General features: G+C 47.1%; 1 protein-coding gene across 2 annotated transcripts in view; it reads left to right on the top strand.

Moving 5' to 3' along the window:
* The window catches only part of LOC144129356 (monocarboxylate transporter 12-B-like), a 32,436-nt gene extending 7,826 nt beyond the window's left edge, over window positions 1-24,610 (top strand). Inside the window, exons 2-5 of one of the 2 annotated variants that reach the window (XM_077663424.1) lie at window positions 12,484-12,678; window positions 15,500-15,643; window positions 17,657-18,742; window positions 21,911-24,610. In XM_077663424.1, coding sequence (XP_077519550.1) covers window positions 12,484-12,678; window positions 15,500-15,643; window positions 17,657-18,742; window positions 21,911-22,110 — 1,625 coding nt within the window. In that variant the 3' untranslated portion in view covers window positions 22,111-24,610. Of the gene's footprint in view, window positions 1-12,483; window positions 12,679-15,483; window positions 15,644-17,656; window positions 18,743-21,910 lie in introns of those variants that run through there. The other variant, XM_077663425.1, reaches the window with a different exon arrangement.
* The last annotated feature ends 1,472 nt before the right edge of the window (window positions 24,611-26,082 follow it).

Genomic DNA, 26,082 nt, shown 5'->3' with positions numbered 1-26,082 from the left:
CGAACGGTCTACAGCACTCTGTGTCTCTGTTCTCTACGTCGTTCGTTGCGTTTTGCGTCTTGGCATGATCTACTTGATGCAGTGCGGGACCGCGCAGTGGCCCAGGGACCCAGCTGGGTCTAAAACTCACTTGCTCAATAAAGTTTTTCTTTTTGTCTGTCTGTCGAACGTTTTTCACGGACAATTAAAGTGACCCGTGCCCATGCACTTTTCTTCACAATCCGAAAACGCGTTCTGTAATGCGCAGTCTCACGCGCGTCGCCGATGTTGTCTTCAGGCTCAACAAGCAGCACATCTCGCAGCTTGGGGAAGAATGCCTGGCAGGCAGCCACAAAAGTAATTTCTCTGACGTCACTCTCCTTTTGTCTGCAGTTATTTTTCCGAGGGTCTGCCATTACTCTTTTCAGGATCGTGTGCGCGAGGTTGGCATATGCTCGCGCAGAAGAGCTCGAAAACAGCCTAGCGCCGCGTTCGCACGCAGACGGTTGGAACGGTGCACATGCTTCCGGGAATACCGTCAGCCGATTTTTTCGTTCGGCAGCTTAGCTTTAACTATGCTACTTTCACTGCCATGTTTTTCTTCTGACAATTTTGGAAGAGATACGAACATGGAAGATAGTGAACACTCGGAGACGCATGATGTTTGCCCGGCCATAAGGCTGGTACGCGCTGAGCCCAGTTTCAGAACAGACAAGATAAGCACAAGCGCACACGCTTATAGTAGTGCGTGTCCATGTCTATGCTGTGTGTATGTGCGTGTGGAGATGGCCGAGGGAAACCTGGTCCCCGCCTTCATCGTTCACGATTTAGGCAAGGATTTTTCGCCGGCTAAACTAGAGAAGATAATATAAAACAGCAGCTATGATATATAGGGTGAGGGCGATTTGATAAATAACTCGAAAGCGGTGTTGGTTCATTACTTTAAGGGAATCTCCCAAGGTAGCGTAGATTTGTAATAGAGGAGTAATTACTTATTAGCGTGCACCCAGGCGCAGCCGTACGGCTGCAAAGGAAACTTCCACAGCAACTTCGTAGTTAAATAAAAATCCGTCCCGGTCCGGGGTTCGAACCAGGGACCACCGCGGCACCGGGGCAATCGCTTTATTAACTGAGCTAACTGGGAAGGCTAGATCTACCTCGGATCAACAGGTTTATATTGTAAGCGCCACCTGTCAATATAACTACAACAGCAGCACAATTACCGCTTTCTGTCCTAATTGTGAGGCCCCTTCTTGCCAAACCACTTTCGCTGCCGAAAGATTATGAGATCCGGGTGTGCGGAAGAGAAACTATTTCGGTGCTGTCACTCAACCGAATCGCCTAAATTAGCTGAGGTTGAGATGACGTGCATGGTCGAACCGTTGGTGTCTGTACCAGTTAACTACGCCGCGAGGTAGCGCTACAATATATTTGTTTCCGCTCGAACGCATCCTGTAAATTTTTGCTGTTGACTGCACGTTATAAACCCTAAGCCCGAAAAATTTCACGATGTCCACTTGTGTACTCATGAGTATTCGTGGTTCCTGAGCGATGTCTGGAAGCGCGATCGGCCGTGCCTGAAGTTATAACTGCGCTTCGGTTCGCCGAACACTTATTTGAGCGCAAAGACAGTGCGCGACCAGACTTTGTTATGGGTTGCTTGCATAATCACTGGTGCCGAGAGCGAACAGAGACCAATATTGCTGGATATTTTCACGAAATACGCGTCTAGTTTCTCTGCATATATCTTGTTTAGTTCGAAATGACTTCGTGTGTCGTGACTTGTTCGAGCTGACAAGAGTCTTGTAAAACGCGGACATTTAATGCAGTTAAAAGCGAGACACGAGGCGACAAAACCAATAGCCTTTTGTTTAGTTGATCTCAAGTGGAAAATTGCGCATACCAACTGCAGGGATTGGCCACACACCGGCGGTTCCTTTGCGCGCTGTCGTGTTTTTGTTGTTTTCATTGCAGTTTTTTTCATCTAGCCCAAAACACTTTGCCGACGGAAGTCTATTGCGTTATACTTTTCCGCCGTGCAGTAAAGCCTCTAAGCTGCGTGGTGGAGCGGTGCTGTAAAGACACCGCAGCACTGAAGCTCGCGTACGCAGTTGGGTCACGTAAACATCGGAGCCAAGTAGTCACGCAAACACGCTGTGAAGCTCAGCTATTGCGAGCACGAGTCGCACTCATCCTGCGTGCTTTCTTTGTTTCAGCTCAGACTCGCTTTTCTTGCCAGTCGGGCGGCCTTGAACTCACCTGGCTGGCATGAGCTCAATTTCAGAGCGCCGTTTCTGGCCGTGGCGGACGGGGCAGTCCGCCTTCACCAACCCGCCGGTGTAGACCATTTTAAGTTCGGCTGGGCATCTCCCCCGCGCTTGTCCTCGCTTCGGCGTTCAACTCTTCACACTGCTATTGTATATTTTCAGGATTATTTAGAAAAAGAGGCTGCTTTTCGCAACGTATGTAAGCTAAAAGGTAGCGGTATATCTATTCAGAATGACTACAGCAAAGAAACTCTGAGAAAACGTAAACTTCTATGGGAAACTGCTAAACCAGATGTCGACAGCGGGAAACGTGCTTTTCTTATCAATGATAAACTAAACATTGATGGCTGCTTCTTTGCTTGGGATGATAATCGAAATCAACGAATTGCCATCAGCCGCGAACGCCAAACTTCTGATCACGAATGACGCAACACCTGCGTCGTTTCTAAAAATCTGAGAGTTCTAAATTTCAATGCTAGAAGTACAGTAAATAAGGCTGAACAGCTTGAATTCCTTCTCCACAAGTGTGACCCACACATGACAATTGTCACAGAAACATGGCTGCATGATGGTGTTAGCGACGAAATGCTGGTATCACCATCGCATACGATATTTCGCCGGGATCGTGGATCAAGGGGCGGTGGTATAGCTATCATTTTAAAAAGCACGATTACCTCGAAATACTTCCTCAGCTAGATAACCATGAAAGTCTATTTTATAAGATTAACTGTTGGGGACACGTGGTTGTGGTATGTGCAGTTTATAGGCCACCGCCATCTTCTCCCGAGTTCTTGATCTCAATATGTGACTACATGCTTCCGCTGCAAAACCGGCAAATTATTATGGCGGGTGATTTTAACCTACCTGCAGTGGACTGGCTACATAGGCCTGAAATACAGCTTGTTGATTGCCCAGTTTCCGACATAATGCTTGCATGCGACTTAAATCAAGTCATACTTGAAAACACGCGCGATAATGGTGACACTGGCTTTGAATTTGTTAGCAAGAATATTACAGATTTCGAAGTTTGCATGGAGGAGGGAATATCGGACCAAAAGCTTGTGCTGTTCAGTTGCAGCCTTGATAACTGCAAGAAAAAATACATTAAAGGTTGTAAAACTGTTAAAGACTTCAGTCATGCCAGTGATCAATCCGTCCTTGATGAACTGTGGAAGCTGGTTGACAACTTACCAAAAGCTGACATTACTTCACTATGACAGGCGTTTGTAACTTGCTGTATATACTGCATCGATGCCTTTTTCCGACCAAATGCATTAAAGCACAGCGAACAAACCCATGGGTTGACAAAAAAATTATACATTTAAAGCGGAGGCTAAAACGCGCAAAAAAGCGGAAGAACAGAAACCCCGTAGATATTCGCCAACTGCAAACTCAGATTTCTGATGCGTTATTGCTAGCCCGACAGAAATATTTTTCCGGTACCTTGCCGAACTACATAAAAACTAGCCCTGATAAATTTTGGCGGTACCTTATAAATATGAGCACACACTTGCAAGAAATAAGGCAGCACGATAATGTGATTGCTGATCCACAGGAAATTTCCAACATAATGAATGAATACTTTCATTCTGTATTCAACCAGGTTGATAGTGTCACAGAGGCTTAGTCATTTTGCTGCCAAGCGTCAGACTTCATATCTTTTGAGGGTGTGTTTTCATTATTGCTAAAAGTTAAATAAAAATCTTCTGAAGGCCCAGATGGCATACCGAATTCCTTCCTTCATCGTTACGCCGAGCCTATTGCACACATTTTAACAGCTATCTTTTCTTTATCTATTAGCACGGCAACTTTACCTGGCGATTGGCGTGTGGCCCGTGTCATAGCAGTCCACAAAAAAGGTGACCGCCAGCTTGTGGAAAACTACCGCCCAATTTCATGGACATCTACGAGCTGAAAAACACTAGAACACATCATCGCTCACTACTTAACAAATTTTCTCGAAGCGAACAACTTATTCTCTCCATTTCAGCATGGATTTCGGAGGGGTTTGTCGACATGTACCCATCTTTTAACAACTGTTCACGAAATCGCTGTAACACTTGATTCTTCTGGGCAGGTTGATCTTATCTTCCTTGATTTTAACAAAGCGTTTGATCGCGTTCCTCACGGCAAACTTCTTGAAAAACTTACTAATTTTGGTCTTCCTGCACTCATCATAAACTGGATAAGAGCGTACCTTTCGAACCGCACTCAGTTCGTGGATGTCAATGGCCATGCCTCCAATGTGTTACCGGTTTCGTCTGGAGTGCCTCAAGGAAGCGTACTGGGACCAAATCTTTTCTTAATCTATGTTTATGATATAACTAGTGCCTTTCATTCTCATGTTAACATCAGGCTGTTCGCGGACGGTTGTCTGCTCTTTAAACAGGTTACAGGCCGTGACGATCAGCTTCAGTTACACAATAGTTTAGCCACACTTAATGAATGGTGCACGGCTTGGTCTATGACCCTAAACACTAAAAAAAAACGGTCTTATTTCGCGTCACGAACAAAAAACAGGCAATTTCATTTTCATATTGCATCAATGATAATCAAATAAAGGAAGTCACAGAATATAAATACATAGGCGTAACGTTTACAAACACTCTTTCGTGGTCCAAACCCATTGATAACATTTGCGCATCCGCTTCCCGAAAACTCGCATTTCTGCGTCATAAGCTGAAAACAGCACCTTCTGATTTGAAAATGCTAGCCTACAGAATTTACGTATTGCCGAAATTAGAGTATGCAGCCGTGGTATGGAATCCCTTTCATCTAAAGCATAAACATAAACTTGAAATGGTTCAGAGGCGAGCAGTGAGGTTCATTTTCAACAAGTTCGGGCCCACTGATTCCCCTTCCACAACTCATGGCTGACAACCATATCCCTACCATAAAATTTCGAAGAACTATAGCACGACTTAAATTTCTTTTCACGATGAATGACAAGTCGCTAGAATTTAATGGACGGCCATACATTCAACGTTACCTGCCACGCGTGTCAAGGCACCGTAACGCTCACAATTTGCTGCCTTCCCATGTCCGTATTAACTTGTATAAATATTCTTTTTTTTCCTCGTACAGTAGTCAATGGTTAGTACAGTTAGTACAGTTAGTCTGAAATTTTTTCCACTGATAACTTTGACCAGGCGCTGCTGCTGTATTTTGCCTCGTGACATTCTGTGACGTTTTTTCCGTAATTTTATCAGGTTATCACTATTCTGAGGGGTGGCGTATGCAAGTTAGTTTCTGTGAGATTACGTAAAAATTATTCTACATAACTGAAATGCTTGCTTGTTCACTTTTGTTCTCTTCCCATGTTTTGTTCTCGTTCACATGTTAAACGCAAGAGCTTATTTATAATTGATGTTCATTCATTCATTCATTTCATAGAATTTGAGGGCGCCTTTTCCGGAGCAATGAGCGCCGTGCACAGGCCCCTCGAATATGAAGGGAAACAACCAGTTCGCACGAAAAGACTTTTTTTTTTAGTCTTCTATTAAAGTTGAAAATGGCTATTTGATATTGCACGCCAAGAGGGAAAACTAGTTAGAAAACAGAAAAAAACTGCGTTTTTTGACATATACTACGCAATAAACAGGCACATTTTGCTTTTCGTCTCCATTGAAATGCGGCCTGCACGGCCAAGAATTCACGTGCGGAATCATGGTATTAAAGAAAAATGACAATGACTAGCTGGCGCGAGGGTAGCGCCACGTGACCTAGGTCCCGACAGAGGAGAAGAGCAGCTGGCGCGAGAGTGGCGCTACGTGACCTGGGTGGCGATGTAACGGACGGACGGTCACCACGAGTATGAGCCATTAAAGGCTATCGCCTTAATACATGAATTGTTTCTTCCCCTGGTGGCCCAGTGGTTAGGGCGCTCTGCTACTGATCCGGAGTTCCCAGGTTTGCACCCGACCGCGGTGGCTGCGTGTCTGTGGAGGCGAAACGCAAAAAGGCGCCCGTGTGCTGTACGCTGTCAGTGCACGTTGAAGATCCCCAGGCGGTCGAAATTATTCCGGAGGCCTCCACAGCGGCACTTCTTTCTTCCTTTCTTCTTTCACTCCCTCATCTATCCCTTTTCTTACGGCGCGGTTCGGGTGTCCGCCGATATGTGAGACAGATACTGCGCCATTTCCTTTCCCTAAAAAACCAATTTTCCCCCTGACCTCAATTTGAGATCGTTTTCGAGGCTTCCATTCGAGCGATGTCATAGTTTGTTTTTCTACTGTCTCCAATAGACCCAGGGTTGCACATGCCGCGGGTAAACACCGACCGGTGAACGTGATCCCCTTCTAAGCGGGCCGGATGCGTGCAACCCGGTCCAGACCAGAGGTGGGCATTTGACCTAAAAAATCTCTACCTCACCTCAACCTCAAAAAGAATTAGCCGACCTCACTGAACCTCCTTAGATGCCCTCACCTCACTTTTCCTGAGGCCACTGCTGACCTCATTCAACCTCATCTCAACTTCAAATCGTGAGGTTGAGGTCGGCTGCTCGACCTCAGAAAACAAACGAAGAACTAAACAAAAAGTGATTAAGAAGTTTTTCAGTTAAAAACAATTCTGAGAATCCTGCGAGACAGGAAAGCCAAAATGATGACGGTATTATTTAATAAGGTGTCTACAAACACTATTGATGCGCACGCTATAGGAGAAGCTTATAATTCGGGATGAACCCTCAGTATAGGGCCCTGCGAGCTTCGTGTATACTTGTTCGTATTGGAAGCCTTTCGCTCATTCACGCACGAACCGACAATTGACAAACACAGCCCTTCTACACCATCTACCAGAAATTGGCAGGAGTGAGGAGGTATTCACGACACTCTTTTCAGGCTTGAGAATAGTTACCGAATATAAAGAAATTGGTTGTCGATGTGGTTTCCAATGCTACGGCTATGCAGACGCATATCAGTATATTTAGATTTTCCAGCTCTATCCGGCATAGCGAGAATGCTCTTTTCAGTACGCTGTTTGTTGCCTTCGAAAACATTTAAAAAGCTGCGACGACTGTAGTACACCAACAGAGGTACACAAACGAGCAACTTCTGTTATTAATGCGAACGCATTAGATGGCTCACTTTCAAGGTCATATCCGCAAGAAACGGCACCATGTGACGTCACCAGCCGACGGTTCACGCGACGAAGATGATGACGTCACATAACTAATGCTAATTAATATAATCAGGCAATGATAAGAGTAATCAGTATAATTAGCGATGACATCATGTGACATTAATGACATTCGGATTGTCCAGCAGGTAAACGCGCCAGTTCTCATGTGTGCCATACTGCAAAGATCATGCAAGGACATATGCCTTTGACCCTCCAGATGATGGCGATGATGATTAAGATTCTAATCGTGTATCTTTACGAGCCCGGGGAAGTCTGATATACCGTTACCAAATTAAATTTTGCCAGCATATTTATTAAATATTGCACATTATCCAGCAACCGAAGACAATTATTGTGTGGGAAAATAGGAATACCGGCAGTTAATAATTAAGGATGATGATGTTCCTGGGAGGTCAAGACCCTCCCCCGTTTCCGCCGCTTCCCTCCAGGTGGCGATGGTAAGTGGTTTCGAAATCCTGGGAATTCTCCGATGACTCGGTGATCCCACAGCATTTTGGAAGAAAGGGCTAGATTACGTCTTCGAACATTGTGCCGGCTAATAAGATCACACGGGTCAAAGCAACTGGCCTAGAGTGGGCAGCGTGAACCGCTCTGTCTGTCAAGAGCTCCACGGCTCTCCGCTCAAATTTCGCCGCAGCGAAATCTTTTTTCTAGCCGTAGCACCAAGCGCATGCACAATCAAAAATGCTGTACAGTTTGCCAAATGTACCACCGGCGTGGTCTACCAAATCCCGCTCAAATGTGGACGCGTGCATATCGGCCAAACTGGACGCTGCGTCAATGAACGAGCAGGGGAGCATGCCCTTTCCATACAAAAAAGAGAAGGGGGCGAACTTGTCCGCTCATTGCATTTCATGCCTTGGTTGTGAACCGATGCTCAAAGATATCAAGATTCTGGGCAAAAGCAAAAACAAAATAGCACGCGAACTTTTGGAGGCATTCTACATCAAAGAAAAAAGTGATAGTTGTGTAAGTGATACCTCGGTCACCTTATATGATAAAGAGAAAAATTTTCTCCGCTGCTTTTTTGAGACACGCAGACTTGACTAGTCACAATCCTTCATCTTTGTTCCCTCTCCTCTTTGTTTTGCACGTGTTATTCCTGCATATATATGTTGCTGTGATAGCAATAAAGTCGGTTGATAGTTTGCGCTCTTTCTGTCGTCCTATACTCTTTCCTGTGTTCGCCTCGTCGTGTGCGCAAGGCCATACCAAGAAAACACGTTCGCAGAGAAGAGATGTATACACGATCGCTTACTTACAAGGGAGGTTTTACTGAGGGTTACTACATATTGTATGACGTGTTGTCAGCTTTGATATCAAATAGAGAGACGTGTCTGAGTGCGCCCTCAGTGCTTTCATCCGGCAAAGAAATTAGACCTTTCAGCTAAGATGCTAAATCTCCTCGGCAAGTTTTCTTTGATTTCCACATTTCCTTCTTTTGTGTGTTTTTCTTTTCAAGAGTGGGCCTGTTCGCAATAAATGTTTAGCTGTAAGTCAAGTCAGTGCTATAGTATATACGCCCCTCCTCTGCGTCCGTGTCTTTCGCGCTGTTTCCAAGAATGTACAGTGCGAGTGTGTAAAATGCGTCTTCGTCTGCGTAGTATGCTTTATTCTAAAACTTTATGCCTGCCGGTATCGAGCCTAAAAGAGCGATGCTTTCTTTCAGCTTGCCCATCGGAAGTGAGGGAATGCGCTTTTTACCATTTATCGCGGCTTCACACCAAAACATTCTCGCGAGTTCGCCCGGCACACACGAATCGTGCAATATTACAGAAAAGAAAGAACCATTGCATTAAAAAAATATAGATAATCGTGACTGGCGAACGAAAAGGTGCTAACAAGAAAAGTTCATAAATTACTGCCAGGTGTGTACTGTTCCACTAGCTTTAGCCCTCGGGTGGTGGTGGGGACGTCGCCTTCCCTAAGCTTACATCCGTGCCACAGCGAGCCTGGAGCGGTTGTTGAGATAGCGGCAGCGCATATACACACTGTGACGTTGGCAAGAATTCGTGTCACTAAATTTCCGGCACGCCTCAGCGCTTGGACTCAGTGCCCTTCCTTGCGACACAGAAAGACATTTCGCTGGGTCCCTATCACCGCTATTGCCCTCATTGTGCGCGCAGACTCGGGGCGTATCCACGTGTGATAGTGAGAACTTGTGGAGTCCGCACTTCAAGCCCTGATATGCGAGACCGAGTGCGTTATCGCAGGTCGTTTCTACGAGTCATCGCAACACTGCCCCCCCCCCCCCCCCCCTGTCATTTCTTCTTCAGCGTCAGGGTATGCATGCGCCAAGTGCGACGCCTTCAGCTCAGCAAGCATAGCTCGGCACCAAAGCTGCGTGACTCTATTGAGTGCAGGTTTTTAATGCGGCAGCATTTAGGCTGTCGTCTCTCTCTCACACACACACACACACACACGCACACGCACACGCACACGCACACGCACACACGCACGCACGCACACACACACACACACACACACACACACACACACACACACACACACACACACACACACACACACACACACACACACAAATCCCGCTTCTCTGTCAGGAAATTTCCTGATCAGTCGAAAGAGGTCACGTGATATTGCGATGTCATCACAACCTGCCCGCCTTAGCACTGCTCGTGAGCCTTAGGTGGGTTCGGGAAGAGCAACCCGGGTCTCACCAGCCCCACCGGCGGCTGTGCTTGAAGCAGCCACCTGACCGGGCAATAGCGCATTGCTTAACCGCTGAGCCACTGCGCCAGGAGGGGTATGAGGACACCCCACGATCTATGAGCGTCGTGACGTCAACACCACGTGACTACCAGTGATTCAATCACTGGGCACCATCGAATTTTAAAATATGAGGATCCCCAAAATTTTGAAGTAGGCCTAGTTGGTGGATTAAGGTGAATTAGGGCGTCGGATTAGTTAATCTTATTGGATAATCTCATGAAAAGTACTCGAGCAGTCTAGAAGGTGGTGACTCATGCATACCATATAAGGGAAATGTAGTCGGTAACAACCGGAGTTTTGGCTTTAAAATCGCAAGAACAACAATAGACACTAATTGTGGGCACCAAAGCAGGCAACCTAAAAGCTATCCAATTTTGTACTTTAAGAATGTGGTTGAGAAGGTCCCCAAGTTTTTTAATAAGATGTAATAGCTACAGAACATTGTTTTTGGGGCTAGGTTATCTGACGGGTTGGCCATCTCGCTCCAAGCGAATTTGTGAATATTGTCAATTAAATAAGTTGTAATAAGCTTTTCAATTAACTTGTTGAAATTAATATGTACTGAATAAAATAAAACGCCCTGTTTATATGACAGGCACAGGAGCTGCGGGCACCGCGCGTTGACCGGTTAACACTACGGCTTTAGTAGAACGTTCCTGCGGCCTAGTTGGTTCATTTCATTAAAAGGTGGTAAGACTGCGCGAATAAGACAAGGACAGGATGCACAGAAACGAAAACGACACCACGGGCGCAGACTTCCAGCTGTTTATTGATGAATGCAAGCACATATTCTAGGAGGCCTGTCGCGTATTGCGCGCCAAACCCGGCAGTATGAAAGCATCGGTTGAACTCAGGGCCAACATCGGTGCCCTGCGGTGATGAGGGACGTTGTAGCAGCTGGCATTCTGCATTTTCTGTTATTTTCTCCACACCTATATTATTGACGTCAGTAACCCTCTGCTAAGAGACACTTATTTGTCCAAAGATAAGGATGTGGAATGTAGTAGAACGGATAGTTGGTATGTATTCATTTTGGGTAAAAGCTGTTTGCTACCCAAAATGGATGTGGAATGTATTTACGTTATTGGGGCTGTAAACTGGTGGCTCAAAGTGTGTTTAAAGAAAGAGCTACAAGGTCAGCCTGGAATGCCGCAGCCGCACTTTGTGGGGCCTTTTGTTAAAGAAAGGCGAAAGAAACGAAAGTAAAATTGACAAGTTTAATTTAATTGCCACCGGGCGCGCCAGAACATGCATAAATAGCGGTTTGTGCTTAGTCGCCCAATGCCCTTCAAATCAATTCTCCTCTCTTTTCGCTCCTTCCCGCCCATCTCGGGTGCTGTGTCAGTCATCTCAAGTGCATGGAGCACCACTCCACTTGAGCTCTTCATACGCTCAAACACTAATGCGATACTTCGTAAGACGGCACCGTTGCGCGACTCTCGCTGTGTGCCGCTACCACGCTGGCGGCTGGCGCTTGCCCGCGCTCACAAAAGCAGTCGCCGTCAGATTAGGTGAACGCCAAGTTCTCCGATCCGCGCGACGCACCACAGTGTTCTCTTGAAGCCGGTGCACAACGTCATTGAGGACGACGCGCTGTGACGTGGCGTCACAAGGGACGCGATGTTCATTTAACGTAAAAAGGCGCATGAGCTGAATGCGGGAAAGTATGGCGGACTTTCAGCACCCCCGAAAGCCCTAAGCTTGGGATGGTTGAGAACGGGAGTTGCGCTCACCTTCGAGCGACTCGGAATGCCGAAAGTGCAAAACGATCCACATTGCACGGCAAAGATGAAACTGCACGGGCCTGTCTACTGGCACACAGCAACCACGATCAGCCCGCCCACTATCACTATTAAGCGATCCTCGGTTGGTCGCTTGAATGAGTTAGCATATCCGCGGTTGGCACACTAAAGTTCGTTATACCTGAGCCGGCATACTTAGGTTCGTTGTATCCGAAGTCGAACACTAAAGCTCTTCATATGACAGGTGGCATACTAAGGTTCCTTATGCCACACACCATGTGTGACGGCTGTCGCCATTTGCGCTTGCACAGAACTCTCTAATGCGAATGCATTAAAAAAAAACGTGGAAACGGGAAGAAGGAATATAGACGCTCTTTGCAGCCTCCGCGCGCGTCGAGGCGACGGCGGTGGCTTCCATGCATACCGCCAGCACCGGAGTTTTCCGTGCAAATAAAACTCGCGATGCAGGCGGGCGGCGGGACACCTTCGTGGTCTCACGTAGTGTACACTGCGCGCCGAGTTAAGAAACGAGAAACGTTAAAGAAGAAGGTCGCGAGATAAGCCCTCTCGTATCTCCGCTGCTGATACACAACCTTGTACGATGCGCGCTTTGCCGTCTTGCCCAGGGAGAAAGCGGCCAGGCATGGACTCTCCCCGGAGCTGGGCCGTGGCTGCGGCCTGCAGCTGGATCAACGTGTTCACCTTCGCCCTGGTCCGCTCGGCCGCCGTGGTGTACGTGGCGCTGCTGGGCACCTTCCCGGTGACCAGGGAGCAGGCGTCGTGGCCCGTCAACCTGTCCGTGGTCTGCTACTTCCTCACAGGTGCCCCACCTCTGAGCATGCACCCACCCGAGTGAAACTGCGATGGGAAAAAAATGCTAAACTGCGTTCTGAAGTTTGCGGAAAACAAACGCGGAAAGATGCGTTATGTTCTTGGGGAACGCAGTAGGTATAGAACCACCTCGTTGAAGGACATTCGCTGTATCAGTTGCGCTGGTGGAGATGGGCCTAGTCGGTGGCGGAAAGAGGTCGACTGGTGTTAGTCCACTCTATGTACACGCGGGTGTCCCCAGCGCTTCTCCCCCCCCCCCCTTTCCACTCCTCTCTTCTAAGATAGATGCTTGCACTTAGAATGGATGGATGAAAGATAGGAGCGTCCCCTTTGAAACGGGGTGGCGGTAGTTGCCACCATGATCGGCGTTTTTTAAAATTTATTTCCCTATATTTCTTTTCCGGTGTTATAAATTGACCTATATATTCCCCATTTTCTTTAAATGCATTTTTAATCGTACACTGCTGACTCTAGATCCCATCTCTGCTTTTGAGCCACCTATCTTCCAATCGCTTTTTGCTAACCTCCACCGCAGATTAATTCACATGACCACTTTTATGACCAAACCCTAGGGCCTCAGGGAGAGTGACTGTGCCTGCATCGACATCCAGATGGATGCCATCACATTCGAGGATAAGATGTTTAATTGTTTCTACAGATTTACCACACAAAGCCCATAAGTGTCGTTTTGTTGGTTATATTTCGTTTTGTAGCTGCGCGTTCTAAGACAGCCTAATCCAGCCTCAAGGAGTAGTGGCCTCTTCAGTTATCATATATAATGATTCAGCGAGCACGGAAACGCCTGCTGGCGTTGATTGTAGGCTGTTTGGTCCGCGTAAGAAGGAAAGGCTTTAGATGTACTCGCGTTGTGTGTGTGCTCGCGCGCTTGGGATTCATTGCTGAAGAAAAAAGTGAGAGAGAGGAGGATGCTTTTATGCGGTAAAGGATAGAAATGCCGACCGCACTGGAATCATGTCTGATTCCAAATCTTTGAGAGTTGAGAATAAGGTTCCTCCTCAACCCCTGCAAGCTCTGATCTGCCACGGATAGCATTACAAAGCTCCTCTACAAGTTCCGCCACATCGGCGGCACCGAGAGATTTAAAAATGACGCTTCTTCTTCTTTTGTTCGAACACTAGCTGTGCGTAAAGTGCCTTTTTTTCTCTTTACTGGCAGCGCTGGCTTAATAGGTAGTTTTTACCACTTTATTTGTATATGTGGCTCACCAGGTCCGTTTTTTTAGCACAGTTGCAGACAGTTGTTTCTTCTTCCTAAACGAAAATGTGTGAATTCCAAAAAAGCCCTCTCTCACTCGAGTGACCTATTCCCAGGTGTATCGCGATCGACTTGCTAGCAACCTGTGCTTAACAAAAAGCTGATCAGCTGCGGGCGATGAAAGTGGAAATAAACTTTAGCGTGTCTATGCTTCCCCGCACACCTAATCCATTCTCGTGAAAAAGAAAAAAATGTGGTTGAGGTTTTATGCTTACTTACACTTCATTACATATTAAGTGGGTACTAATCATGTGCGCGTGTGATCAATTAATGTGTTGATGTGAAGAAAACAAAAAGAAAGTATGGAACGAGGTGGTTTGGAAGGAACTGCTCTTTTTTTTTTGTCCGCCGCTGCAGTGGCTCAGTGGTTATGGCGTTCGGCTGCTGACCCGAAAGACGCGGGTGTGATCCCGGCCGTGGCAGTCGAATTTCGATGGAGCCACGCTCTTTGTCAAACTGAAACATGCCGCTTCAACGCTGCATACAGCGTAGGTGTAAACAATTGGCGCCGACCTCTTCCACTGAGAAGGTTAACGACTTCTCGGTGGCTCCTTCGTACGTGACTTGTGGCCGGAAAATTGTCACCTGGAAACACAATGCAAAACTGAACAATAGCGCAGCCGGCGTTGCCATTGATGATTGCTTGGAGGGGCGAAGGCTCTTCAGTGCTATCGCATCAAGTGGCTTTGCGGTGTCGATGAGCTGCAAGATCCTTCATGTCATGCCCGCGGAAAAGTATTCCTTCCAGTCGAAGAATGAAGCTATTTAGTTGCGCAGTGCTTTGTATCGTCGTATGGGTCGTATGTGCTTCAATATTTTCCAAGGGTGTCTGAAGAGGGAACCAGTGTTTAAGGTTGTCAAAAAAATAAATAAATTCGACCCTTTAATTATTGTGACTTCCATGGTTTTCCATGCTTTCGGACACTCTTTGTACAGACTGTAGTGGTATACGGCATTTCTGGGACATCAATTTCAGAATACGTCATACAGCGTCCCGAAGCCTGCGTAGTACCATTCGTTTTGAGGTGCGGCTCTCCTCAACGAGAAAAGGGGAAGCCAGGCGCTGTGTTTATGTTCCCCAAATCTTTAATGATTTGCCAGAGGAAGTGTTTTCCGCAACAAAAAAAAAAACCGCGTTGAAAATCATGGTTCACTCAATGTAACATGGTTCCTGTAAGTCGGAAAAATATTCATGATCAGGCACGAAGTGTTAAATTACTGTTGTATTAACGCATGTTCCTTGCTGTTTATTTTCGTTTCTTGTTGATGTTACTTTTCCTAACCTGTTACACCTGGGTCACTATTCATTTCGTGTTAGTATTGTTTTGATACTTTGTGTTATTATGTTCACGTTTTATGTCGACGTTGCACGTCCGTCTGCCGACTTTGCCGGGCCAAGTCGCTCAAGCCACTAGAGGCTTTGACAGGCCCGTTTCATTGCCCTGTACACGTTGTGTGCAATAAAATATATTATTATTATTTAAACCTTCCCATGAAGCTACTGATGTGTGTGTGTAAAGGTAGACGCTGACGCAGGTCCCTTCGCGGGTGTGCTGGCCAGGCGCATCCCCATATGGAAGCTGACGGTGGTCGGCTGCCTTGGCGGGTCGCTGGCCGTGAGCGTGTGCTTCTTCGCGAATTCCATGCTCTTCCTGGACATATTCCTCGGCATCGTCCACGGTGAGCGCCACCCACCGGGAGTAGAGAAACAGGTTCTGGTTCGCCAGCCTGCACTTTTTGACTGAAAAAAAGAAATTACGGGGCCAAATGCGAAGCATGTGCGCCAACACGTTGCCGTTTCATTTCCCCTTCGGTTCGAGGATGGGTTTTCACTGTCAGGCAAAGATAGGCGGAATAGGGAACTGGGGACCTTGGTAGCAGAGCACTATAAAACTGCGCTTAGCGCCCCTTAAGAGGGCACTGCGGTAACGGTCTGTTCTGAACCGATTGCGCACGGGTGGAAGTTGATGAAGACGACGACGTGCAGTGCACAGCGCGAGAGTGCGTTGCAGTTCAACACGAGGCGTGATCGGTTGCGGCGACAGCCTACAGTGCTCCCGTGCAGTGGCCAGCGAAGCTGATCTGTTCGCGCCGCAGCGAGGTCGAAGCCCAGGCGCGGCCATGTTAATGCGAGAGCATTACTTGGCTCATGATACGAAAACTCCGCGATTATCAGAAACCCGTGGGCGAAACGCAGCACGCAAATGACGTCATCGCCCCTCTTGGAGCAGTAGGCCGCCGGCGTGCTCACCGTCGCCTACTACCTCAAAGCGCGATTCACTTCACTTTATTACCGTAAAGGCCACCGGGATTGGGATTGTTACCAAAGGGGTGGGTTACATGTATGAACCAGATTTAATAAACAAAGAAAACACGTAAGGTATATAAATTATTCGCTGCTAAATATAGTCGCTAAATAATTCACAAACGTTGATGGACAGCTGATTGCGGCGATACCGTGTGGAAGGCTATTCCAGTCCGTGGCTGAGCGTGGAAAAAAATGACGATGCAAATGTAGTAGTGCGCGTACGAGGCCAGGCAACTTGAAGGGGATGACCAATGCGGGGGGAAATGAGTGCCGGCGGATTGATGTAGGGCGGATGACGAAGTGAGCTGCAATAAAATTTATGAAACAAGCACATACTAGTGATACGACGTCTACAAGCTAGATTAAGCCTGCCTCGGCTTTTAATGAGGATATACTAACATTATATGAATAGCACGAATATCTCAATGTTGTGGCTCGACTTTGTACTGATTCTGGGAAATCTGTTAGATAATTTTGGTTAGGGCTGAGGGGATTGAGGTGTCCACTGACCCATGAAGCCAGTTACACTCGCTTTCGCATTTGCACATCATAAAAATTGCTTATAATTGAAAATATATATATTTCTGAGTGTCTAGCTGTTTTCGGACACTCATACAATGGGTTCTTTAGAGATTGTAAGCCGTATAGTGCTAGCTCACTTTGTGCGATTTGTGTGCATTTTGCTCGGAGCATTAGGGCGGGCATGTGACCCCGCGATTGTCTCGCCAGCCTAGGCGAAGGAATGGGAAGCGGAGATATAAAAGGAAAAGAGAGCGGCAAAGGCGACCATGATGACAATAATAACGTGCGTGCAATTAGCTTAAAAACTCTAAAGTGGCGTGGAAGGATTCACTAATGTATTCTTTCATGCTAAAATATTGTGCATAAACCGGAAGGTTTATAAGAAACTCTCAAATAATATTGCTGATGCGAATGAAGGGACTATGTACTCAGACTGGCTCGTATAAAACGGGTAACGATGTAGTCCCAGGCCGCCGTGAAATACTGCGAACCGTTTAATTCCATTGTGTCATTTTCATTGGCTGCGAGATCATTCAATAACAGCGGCGCAGTAGAAGTGACTACAATGACGATGGTCAAAAGGAACTGGCCCGGAATGCAAATGAATTAAAATAGTGTCTTGTTATCCTGCCCAAAGCTCGATTTTCAACCGTGTTTGTCAGTGTTCGCGACATCACTTTTCCCGCATTGGCATCGTTTCTTGTGTTCTCTGCAACGTTCCACACCGACGTCACTACGAGCTCGCCTCTTGATTTCACCAAGGGCTTTCCCTGTCGTATTGCGCCCCGTTGTACCTTAACTGTGACTGCACGAGGAGCGAATCAATCCGCGTTCTGCCTCTCCTCTTCCTGCCTCCAATGCAGGAACCTGCATCGGACTGCTAGCCCTGTTCAGCGTTGTGATCAACCAGCATTTTTACAAGTACCGCGCAATGGCGTCCGGAATCAGCAACGCCGGCTTCACAATCGGAGGACTCGTTTTCCCTCCGGTCATACAGCTGCTTTCGGACAAATACGGCATTCGGGGCACCTTCCTGCTCTGCGGCGGCGCGATGTTGAACTCGGTGGCCGGTGCCTTCCTGCAGCGAACGCCTCCGCGAGTGCGGTCTGAAGATTCGCCCCCGCGCGCCACCAGCGACGTGACCAGGGATGACGGTGCAGTCCAAGATCCCGACGAAAGAGACGCCATGATTGAGAGCAGTGAGCAACGCCAGGAGAATCGATGTTGTGGAGTCACGGTGGCAGCCAATGGCGCGTCTGGCTTTGCTGATCTGCCAAATGACACGGATGCTCAGGGAAATGCTGGCCAGGAAGTTCAGTTTTCTGCGACCAAGAATTTCACTCTGTGCAGCCATGAGATTGACGACGACAGTACGAAAGTGCGAATGCTCAATGCTGACGATTCTGCAAGGGTAGAGGTGGTCGTTAAGACTCCCGTGCCAAGAAACTCCTCGAAACAACAGACTGTCGGAAGCAAAAGGGCTCCTCTGCTGGTCTTTTTGATGCTTCCCAAGTTTTACCTCATCTCATTTTCATTATCTATGATACTGTTCAACATGAGCACGTACATGACCGTTATTGTCGACTTCGCCGTCGACCAAGGAATTTCTCAATGGAACGCAGTGTACCTGATAAGCGCGTACGCCGTGGCCGACCTGCTGGCCCGGCTTGGCTCCGGTTGGATTACGGACCGAAAGTACCTTTCGAAGAGTACCATGATGGGCTCTCACTTCGTGCTGTGGGGCGCCTCTCTCTACCTGATGCCGCTGTGCAGCCCTTACTCCTGCCAAGTGGCGCTGTCCGTCCTGTCGGGCTGGTGCAACGGCTCGACCCTCATACTCATCGCCGTGCTGTTCATGGAACTGGTGGGCATCGACAAGCTCGGCGTCTGCTTCGGAATCGCCACGACGTTCGCGGGACTGCTGGGGCTTGCAAGGCCTTCGCTGATAGGTAAGCGGAAGCAGCTCTCAGGGTTGTGCCGTTCGTTACTTTCTGCTGCGCCCTGACCGATACGGCACATCCTCTATTATAAAAGCCTGTCAGATCACGATATTTCCCATGGGAGCAGGGCGCACGGCTTGTTCACCGGACATCCGCGATCCGGTGTGCTGCGGTTACGTCACTTCTGCAGTCAGTAAGTTCGTCTTCATGTAACTGCAGTGCCGCGCTGCGCTTCTCACCCCGCAGTGCGGCGGACTCGCCCAGACCAGACTGAGCTTTGATAGGCAGGGAAGCTAGCGAGTGGGAATGGGCAGGATAGAGGGGCAGTTCATGGTGGGTGGAACAGCGCGAACAGACGAAAGACGAGAAGAGAAGACACAGACAAGCGCTGACTCGCAACTAATGATTTTATTAAGAAGAACATACATTTTATATTTAAAAAACACGTGATATATCAGGCACATAGCAATCGCAATGGCACTTTTCAATGGTTATCTCGCTGAATTCAGTGGTTACATCATGAATTATCTAAAAAAGAAACCTCCTTATCAACAAGAATCAAGGAAGGCTGGCTCACACACTCCGCTTGCCTTTTCCGAATGAAATATGCCTCCATTATTTCCCTGGTTGTTTTTTCTCTATGGCGAAACAAAATCTTTGTTTTGGTGACCAGGGGGTGGCATTTTTCTTTTTCTCCTGTTTTCCGCACTCTCGGCAGTGATCTTTCAGATGGGAATAACTTGAATCCGAGAGCGAATTCAAGTGTTCCCGCAACCGAATATTAATGCAACGGCCGGTTTGGCCTATGTAAACTTTCCTTGCAAGAGAGTGGAAGCTCATAAACGTCTGAACATGCGCAATCGACCAACCGTGACCTGTGCGCCCTTGGCAATGGAACGGGCTAGCTCTTTTTATATGTTCGTGGCGATTGCTAATGGCTCGGCATAGCCTACTCAACTTATACGGCGCCGGAAAAACAACGTCTACTTCGATACGACCAGCCACATTTTTCAAATTGTGCGCGATCTTGTGTGCATATGGAACAACAGATAAATTCTTATGTGACCTTTCATTTTTTGGTTTCACAAATTCTGCCCTTACAAATCGCAAAAGTTTTTCACAAGTACAGATTGCGTTACAGATAGTGTGCTGTCACAAGTACGTAGGCTAAAAAGCGCAGGTTTTCCAGACATTGTTATTTCATCAACTCGTGAAAAACTTTTGCGATTGGTAAGGGCAGAATTTGTGAAACCAAAAAATGAAAGGTCACATAAGAATCTATCTGTTGTTCCATATGCCACAAGATAGCGCACAATTTGAAAAATGTGGCTGGTCGTTTCGAAGTAGACGTTGTTTTTTCGGCGCTGTATAAGTTGAGTGGGCTATGCCGAGCCATTAGCAATCGCCACGAACATATAAAAAGAGCTAGCCCGTTCCATTGCCAAGTGGCGCACAGGTCACGGTTGGTCGATTGCGCATGTTCAGTCGTTTATGAGCGTCCACTCTCTTGCAAGAAAGTTTACATAGGCCAAACCGGCCGTTGCATTAATATTCGGTTGCGGGAACACTTGAATTCGCTCTCGGATTCAAGTTATTCCCATCTGAAAGATCACTGCCGAGAGTGCGGAAAACCGGAGAAAAAGAGAAATGCCGCCCCCTGGTCACCAAAACAAAGATTTTGTTTCGCCATAGAGAAAAAACAACCAGGGAAATAATGGAGGCATATTTCATTCGGAAAAAACAAGCGGAGTGTGTGAGCCAGCCTTCCTTGATTCTTGTTGATAAGGAGGTTTCTTTTTTAGATAATTCATGATGTAACCATTGAATTCAGCGAGATAAGCATTGAAAAGTGCATATGCGATTGCTATGTGCCTGATATATCACGTGTTTTTTTAAATATAAAATGTATGTTCTTCTTAATAAAATCATTAGTTGCGAGTCAGCGCTTGTCTGTGTCTTCTCGTCTTTCGTCTGTTCGCGCTGTTCCACCCACCATGAACTGTTGCCAACTAGCCCAACTTTCCATCCTTCTGTAGAGGGGCAGGAAAAAGCATGATTCGCCATTTTCAGCTGATGAGACAGGCATTGATATTGTCCGCTTCTCTTTGCACGGGCAACCCCTATAAGATGGCCGGCCACCTTATATGCCATCGTAGGCGCAGCGTCGCAGAAGGTCTGTCGGTAGATAGCGAAACGTTCCGCGCAAGTTCATCCGCCAACAAGCGCGTGAATATTCTCTCAGACATGCCTTTTGCACGACTCTTGGCGACATAGGCGTCAAAATGCACCATCTAGCCCAACAAAAAGTTCTTCTAAACGCCATAGGCGTGCACACAGGAGGGAAAAGGAGCCAGTGTCTCCCCTAGATCGGAGAGGGATTTGCGTATTTTGTTCGCGTTCTTCCATGCTGCCATGAACAGGAGCTACCAAGAAATTTGGTCCCCTCCCCCCTCCTATGGATAGACATGTTCACGCCTGTGATTGCTGTAACTGGCATCAGGGCTGAATGGCGGGCATTTATTTTCCGCGGCGAAATACTGTCATACTTGAGGGCACTATTTTCAGCACCTTTGTTATTTTTGTGCTCTGCACGAAGCTATAGTATTTACAGTTTTCTCAATTCTTGGTTGTCGCGTGTACCCGCCGCGGTGGCTCAGTGGTTAGGGCACTCGGCTACTGGTCCGGAGTACCCGGGATCGAACCCGACCGCGGCAGCCGCGTTTCGACGGAGGCGAAACGCTAATGCACCTGTGTGCTGTGCGATGTCAGCGCACGTTAAAGATCCCCAGGTGGTCGAAATTATGCCGGTTACCTCCACTACGGCACCTATTTCTTCTTTCAGTCCCTCCTTTATCCCCTCCCTTACGGCGCGGTTCAGGTGCGCGCCGAGATGTGAGACAGATACGGCGCCATTTACTTTCACCAAAAACCGATTTTCACTTCATTTTTTTTCGTCGCGTGACTGCCACAGCACATGATTGCTGTCGCACCAAGTTGCCTGCGGCGGCGCGGAGCTGCGCAGTTTTTTTTCCTCCTGGAAGCGAAAGGACAACTTGTTCGATTCGATAAAAGGCGTGCTAACTTCATACGAATGTTTGATGTGTTGCGGAACTTATTCCCACATTTGTTGTCGCTTTGTTTTCTCAGCTGTGACGCTTCTCGAATTTTTGTTTTCAGGATTTTACAGAGACACCCGCGGTGACTACGAGGGTCTGTTCGGCCTGGTCGGGGGCGTGACGCTGTGCATGTCCCTACTGTGGCTGTGCACCTACCTCAGAGAATGGTGCGCGCATCGCACAAAAGGAAGCAGCTTTTCGAATAAGCACCCGAAGCAGGCAAGCCTGCCCACATCCAAAGAGAGGACACCCCGAAGCTAACGCAGACGCAAGTTGCAGCGTTCTCGACTCCTGATTGTGAACACTAGAGGTGGTTTGCGTTGCAGCTGTGCTTCGAACCTGTTTGCAGCTGGCTTCGAGACGAATAGTTATGGCAAAAAACAAGATGAGGGAGAAGCTAGAAACGTTCACTCAGAGGCCGCAGGAAACGATATATCTTTTTATCGACCTGTAAATCTAATCTGGTATCGGAGTGCGTGTTGCTGCACCTTGAGGAAGAAGGGTTAAACCACTGGAAGACCAGCTTCTTTTACCTGCTTTTCCGTGCCCTTTTTGCTGTAACATATTGCATTAACATAAATTAATGTCATTCCACGACCGCCATTCGGGCGCATCTTGAACGATGGGGCTGAAAAAACGCACACGGCTTCATCAGTAACATCCCGGTGAAGCTGACGATGCTGCCTTCCTATATCTGGGCGGCTATTCATTGCCTATGAGATCATTCTTTATTTGAGCTCTCGAAACACAAAGTATTGAAAGCTGTCTTCAAAGTGCCTAATCAAAAGGCAACGGCAAGCCAGTGGAGATTCATATAGTATACTTGTGTAATGCCTTTTATAAGGGAAAAAAAGGGGGCATGGTGGTCTTTCAGGCGCAATAGAAGTGCCTGCAGGGAGTGTAAACATCGCATTTGCTTTCAGTGCTACTCGGCTGAGGATGTGAATATCGCTGAAAAAGTATTATCATTTTCGAGCGTAGCCCCCAAGAAATGCTTTGTTGACATCGGGGCAGTCCCGAAATCACGTTACCTGTGTATAATAATATAATCTTGAAAAATCCTACCATTAAAAATGATCTACTGGGGTTTAGGGCAAAGAAGAACGTTTTGACGGAGTCTCGGCATCCCGAAGCTAGGCAGGTTGGTTCAGAAGCTAAATGGAGAGAAACACACAGGACACGGGCTCTAGGCCAGTAAAGCCAAAACAGTACCCCCCCCCCCCCCCCCCTGGCTCTGTGTCGCTGTATGTCCTGTTATTTGAGCTGTTAACTTCCCGGTAGAAGCCCGCGCGAGCATTTCGGAGAATTGACAGCCACTGTCAAAGTAAAAAAGGCGCTAAGAGACACGGACACGGAACGAGCATGTACTTTACCGAAATTATTTTTGCATTCCAAATGCTAGATGTAGTATAGAACAACTTGCACAAGGCTTCCTGCAATAGCTGTGAAGGTTGTATTGGTGTGGTCTATTTGTGGTTTTTTCTGCAGCAAGTTTCTAAGTATTGTGCCATAGACAGCGATTTAAACTGGACACTCAGCCGAGGCCCCTTTCCTGCACAGCCATTCATGCCAGGGAAGTAGCCTTTCATGCAGCACTTCCCAGCCCATGCATTGCGAATCAGAAGCTGCCTACGCGGTCTTCCGCGGGAGAAAAATCCCCACCTCAGAGCCGAAGACATCTGTATCACTCTCGCCTTCAAACTTGAGCTCTTCTTTGTGGGACAGATGCTCGAGCTTGTTGGCACAGCATCTTGATGTTACTGCGGCTCAGCACCAATGAGGGAGGCCAGTGAAAAGAGTTGCACTGCAGTGTGGTCCTAGGAAGAAATTTCCAGAGTTTGTTGTAATGAATGAATGCGCTATATGATTTGCTGAGAGAAAGCCTGTCACCACGACGCATCATAATTGTCCTACACGATCGCTCACAGTCATTTATGGTTCGTCGCAAAAGGTACCAGGGGGGGATAGTGGCATGATGTAAAAAAATATTAGTCTAACAAGCCTTTTTAGAAACCGAGTGAAGACATATATAATATATTTTCTGCACACCGACTTTCAGGTTCAGTGACCTGTGCATGCTACTTCGTTTTGACACCTGTATCTGAAGGAACATTATACCGTGCGTTAAGGCTGTCCACGGTGCTAGAGTATAACACACCGCGCGTCTATACCTTGTCAGCCTTGAGCTTGAATGTCTCCATACATATGTGAACTTAAAAGAAAAACAACGCCGGAGAGCAGATGGTGCAACATTAAGTGAATTCTTAAAAATGATTTAGCGGAATAGGGCGCGCGACATCATGACGTTGAAATCAACATGAAGAAAGGGTTTGGTCGTTACACAGCATCATGTCCGCGATTTTTTGCGACGTTTAGGGAGGACTGCTAACGTCAGAGAGACTTGCGTGAGACTTTTGCAGATCATGCGGTGTCCAGTTGCGCCAGTCTAGGACAGGACCAACTTTTCCTCAAGGCCTGCACTGATATCACTGTTTGAGAGCTTCTGTTCTAGATTGCTGCTCCTGACTGTAAACTCGGACAGTTGCAGATACATGGAAAAATTCTTATTTTCGCAAAGGTGAAAATGCGCGTGATGTTTCCGGTGATATTCACACAAAAAAGTGCCTTGAAAATTATGTAGTCTCGTTCCTCGATAGCGAAATGTTAAAGTTTATTTTTGTCGTCATTCTGTTTTGTACGCGTTCGGAATGGTTGTTTGTATAAGTTGCTGCTTCTACATTAAAATTTTCAATTTTTGTCAGCGCTTGCCGAGTATCCTAAACCCCTCGCACCTGATCTCTGTTTCTTTTAATATGTGCTGTCAGCTTTGTAACCCCGGAGAAATTTCCGGCGCTTACGCGTCGAAACTCAGAGCTCTGATTTTCCGCGTCTCTAGTTCGTTCTTTCTTCCAGCTCGGCTCAGCTTTATGCAAGGAACCTGCGCCGTCTCCCTGGTACCCGGTAAGGCCAGCAGATGCCCCCGCGGTTCAGACGGCGGGCAGTCTTTCCCATGGTTAGAGCAGCCAACCTTTCAGGTGGCGTTGATATTGAAGGCGCTGCCCAAGAGTCAGGTGATTCCAGAGCTCAGAAGCTTGGACAGTGTCTCATGCTACAGCGAAAGGTAGGGACTGTTTTAGGAGACTAGCCGAATATGCGCTCGCTTATTATCTTCCACGGACCATAGGCTAGCGCGCCCGTGACTGAAGCACGGTTATACTAGTAGGCTACTTTGTGAAAACGTCTCTACTTAATTTGTTCGCGCGAGCTCGCGAGCGACAGCGGCATTCCTTCTGGACATCTTCACCCCGTAAGGGGACGTGGCCCAGCAACTTTCGCAGCAGATGAAGCAAAACGCCAGTGACTCATAATAGTACTGCATACAGTTCCGCTGGAACAGATTGAATGGTACCCTTTATTAAAAGAACATTTAGGACAAACTGAAGTTGGCCTGTATTAATACATTCCAACGTTGTAACGATAAAGTCACCGCTTTCGCTGGAAACAGAGCTTTTGTGAACTATAAAAAGTTTTTAAAAAAAAAAACGACCAAAACGCACGACAATTTTCTGTCGAGCATCGGTCGCGCGACACAATTTTGTGTCGCGAGACAAGATTTCTTGTCGTGCATTGTGTCGTGCGACAGGGGCTCGTGTCGTGGGTTCTTTCGTGCGACAAAGTTGTTTGCAATGGGAAGTAACTACATGTGTTTCCACCCACAGCCGGTTTTTCAAACCAAGGAGAATTTAGTACACGAATCCCGGAGGCTAGGCAGCACCGCCTTTTACTTCCAACTGTGATCGCGGAGCCTTTTTCGGTGTGGACGTTATTACCAGCCTGAATAGGGTGGTGGGAAATTTATTTAATGGAATTTTCTCGGCAGTAAATTCGTCTTTTGCTGCCGGACAAGCATTCACATAGCCAGAAAGACCATCGGAATCGATTTTTTACTAAAACAAAAGCTGGATGCAGTTTTCTTCGGGGTCCGTTTGAGCGCGATCTTTAAATACGCATTCAGCATCTCTCAATACCAAACAATTCTGAACAAAAGACTTCTTGAGCGGGAAGCCGTTTATGAATGCAATTTTTTCATGTAATATAAGATTTCAGTATAAAAATCAATACATTCGCAGACCACCTGACGGCATTCCTGCCTTTTTTTTTGCTATTAACGTTTTTGTTATCGTCAAAAACCTTATTTATTGTTTTTTTTTACAGCAGTCTTAGCTGCTAGAT

Source organism: Amblyomma americanum, chromosome 4 (assembly GCF_052857255.1).
Source record: "Amblyomma americanum isolate KBUSLIRL-KWMA chromosome 4, ASM5285725v1, whole genome shotgun sequence".
Classification (NCBI taxonomy): domain Eukaryota; kingdom Metazoa; phylum Arthropoda; class Arachnida; order Ixodida; family Ixodidae; genus Amblyomma; species Amblyomma americanum.
This window is presented reverse-complemented; position numbering and strand designations above follow the sequence as displayed.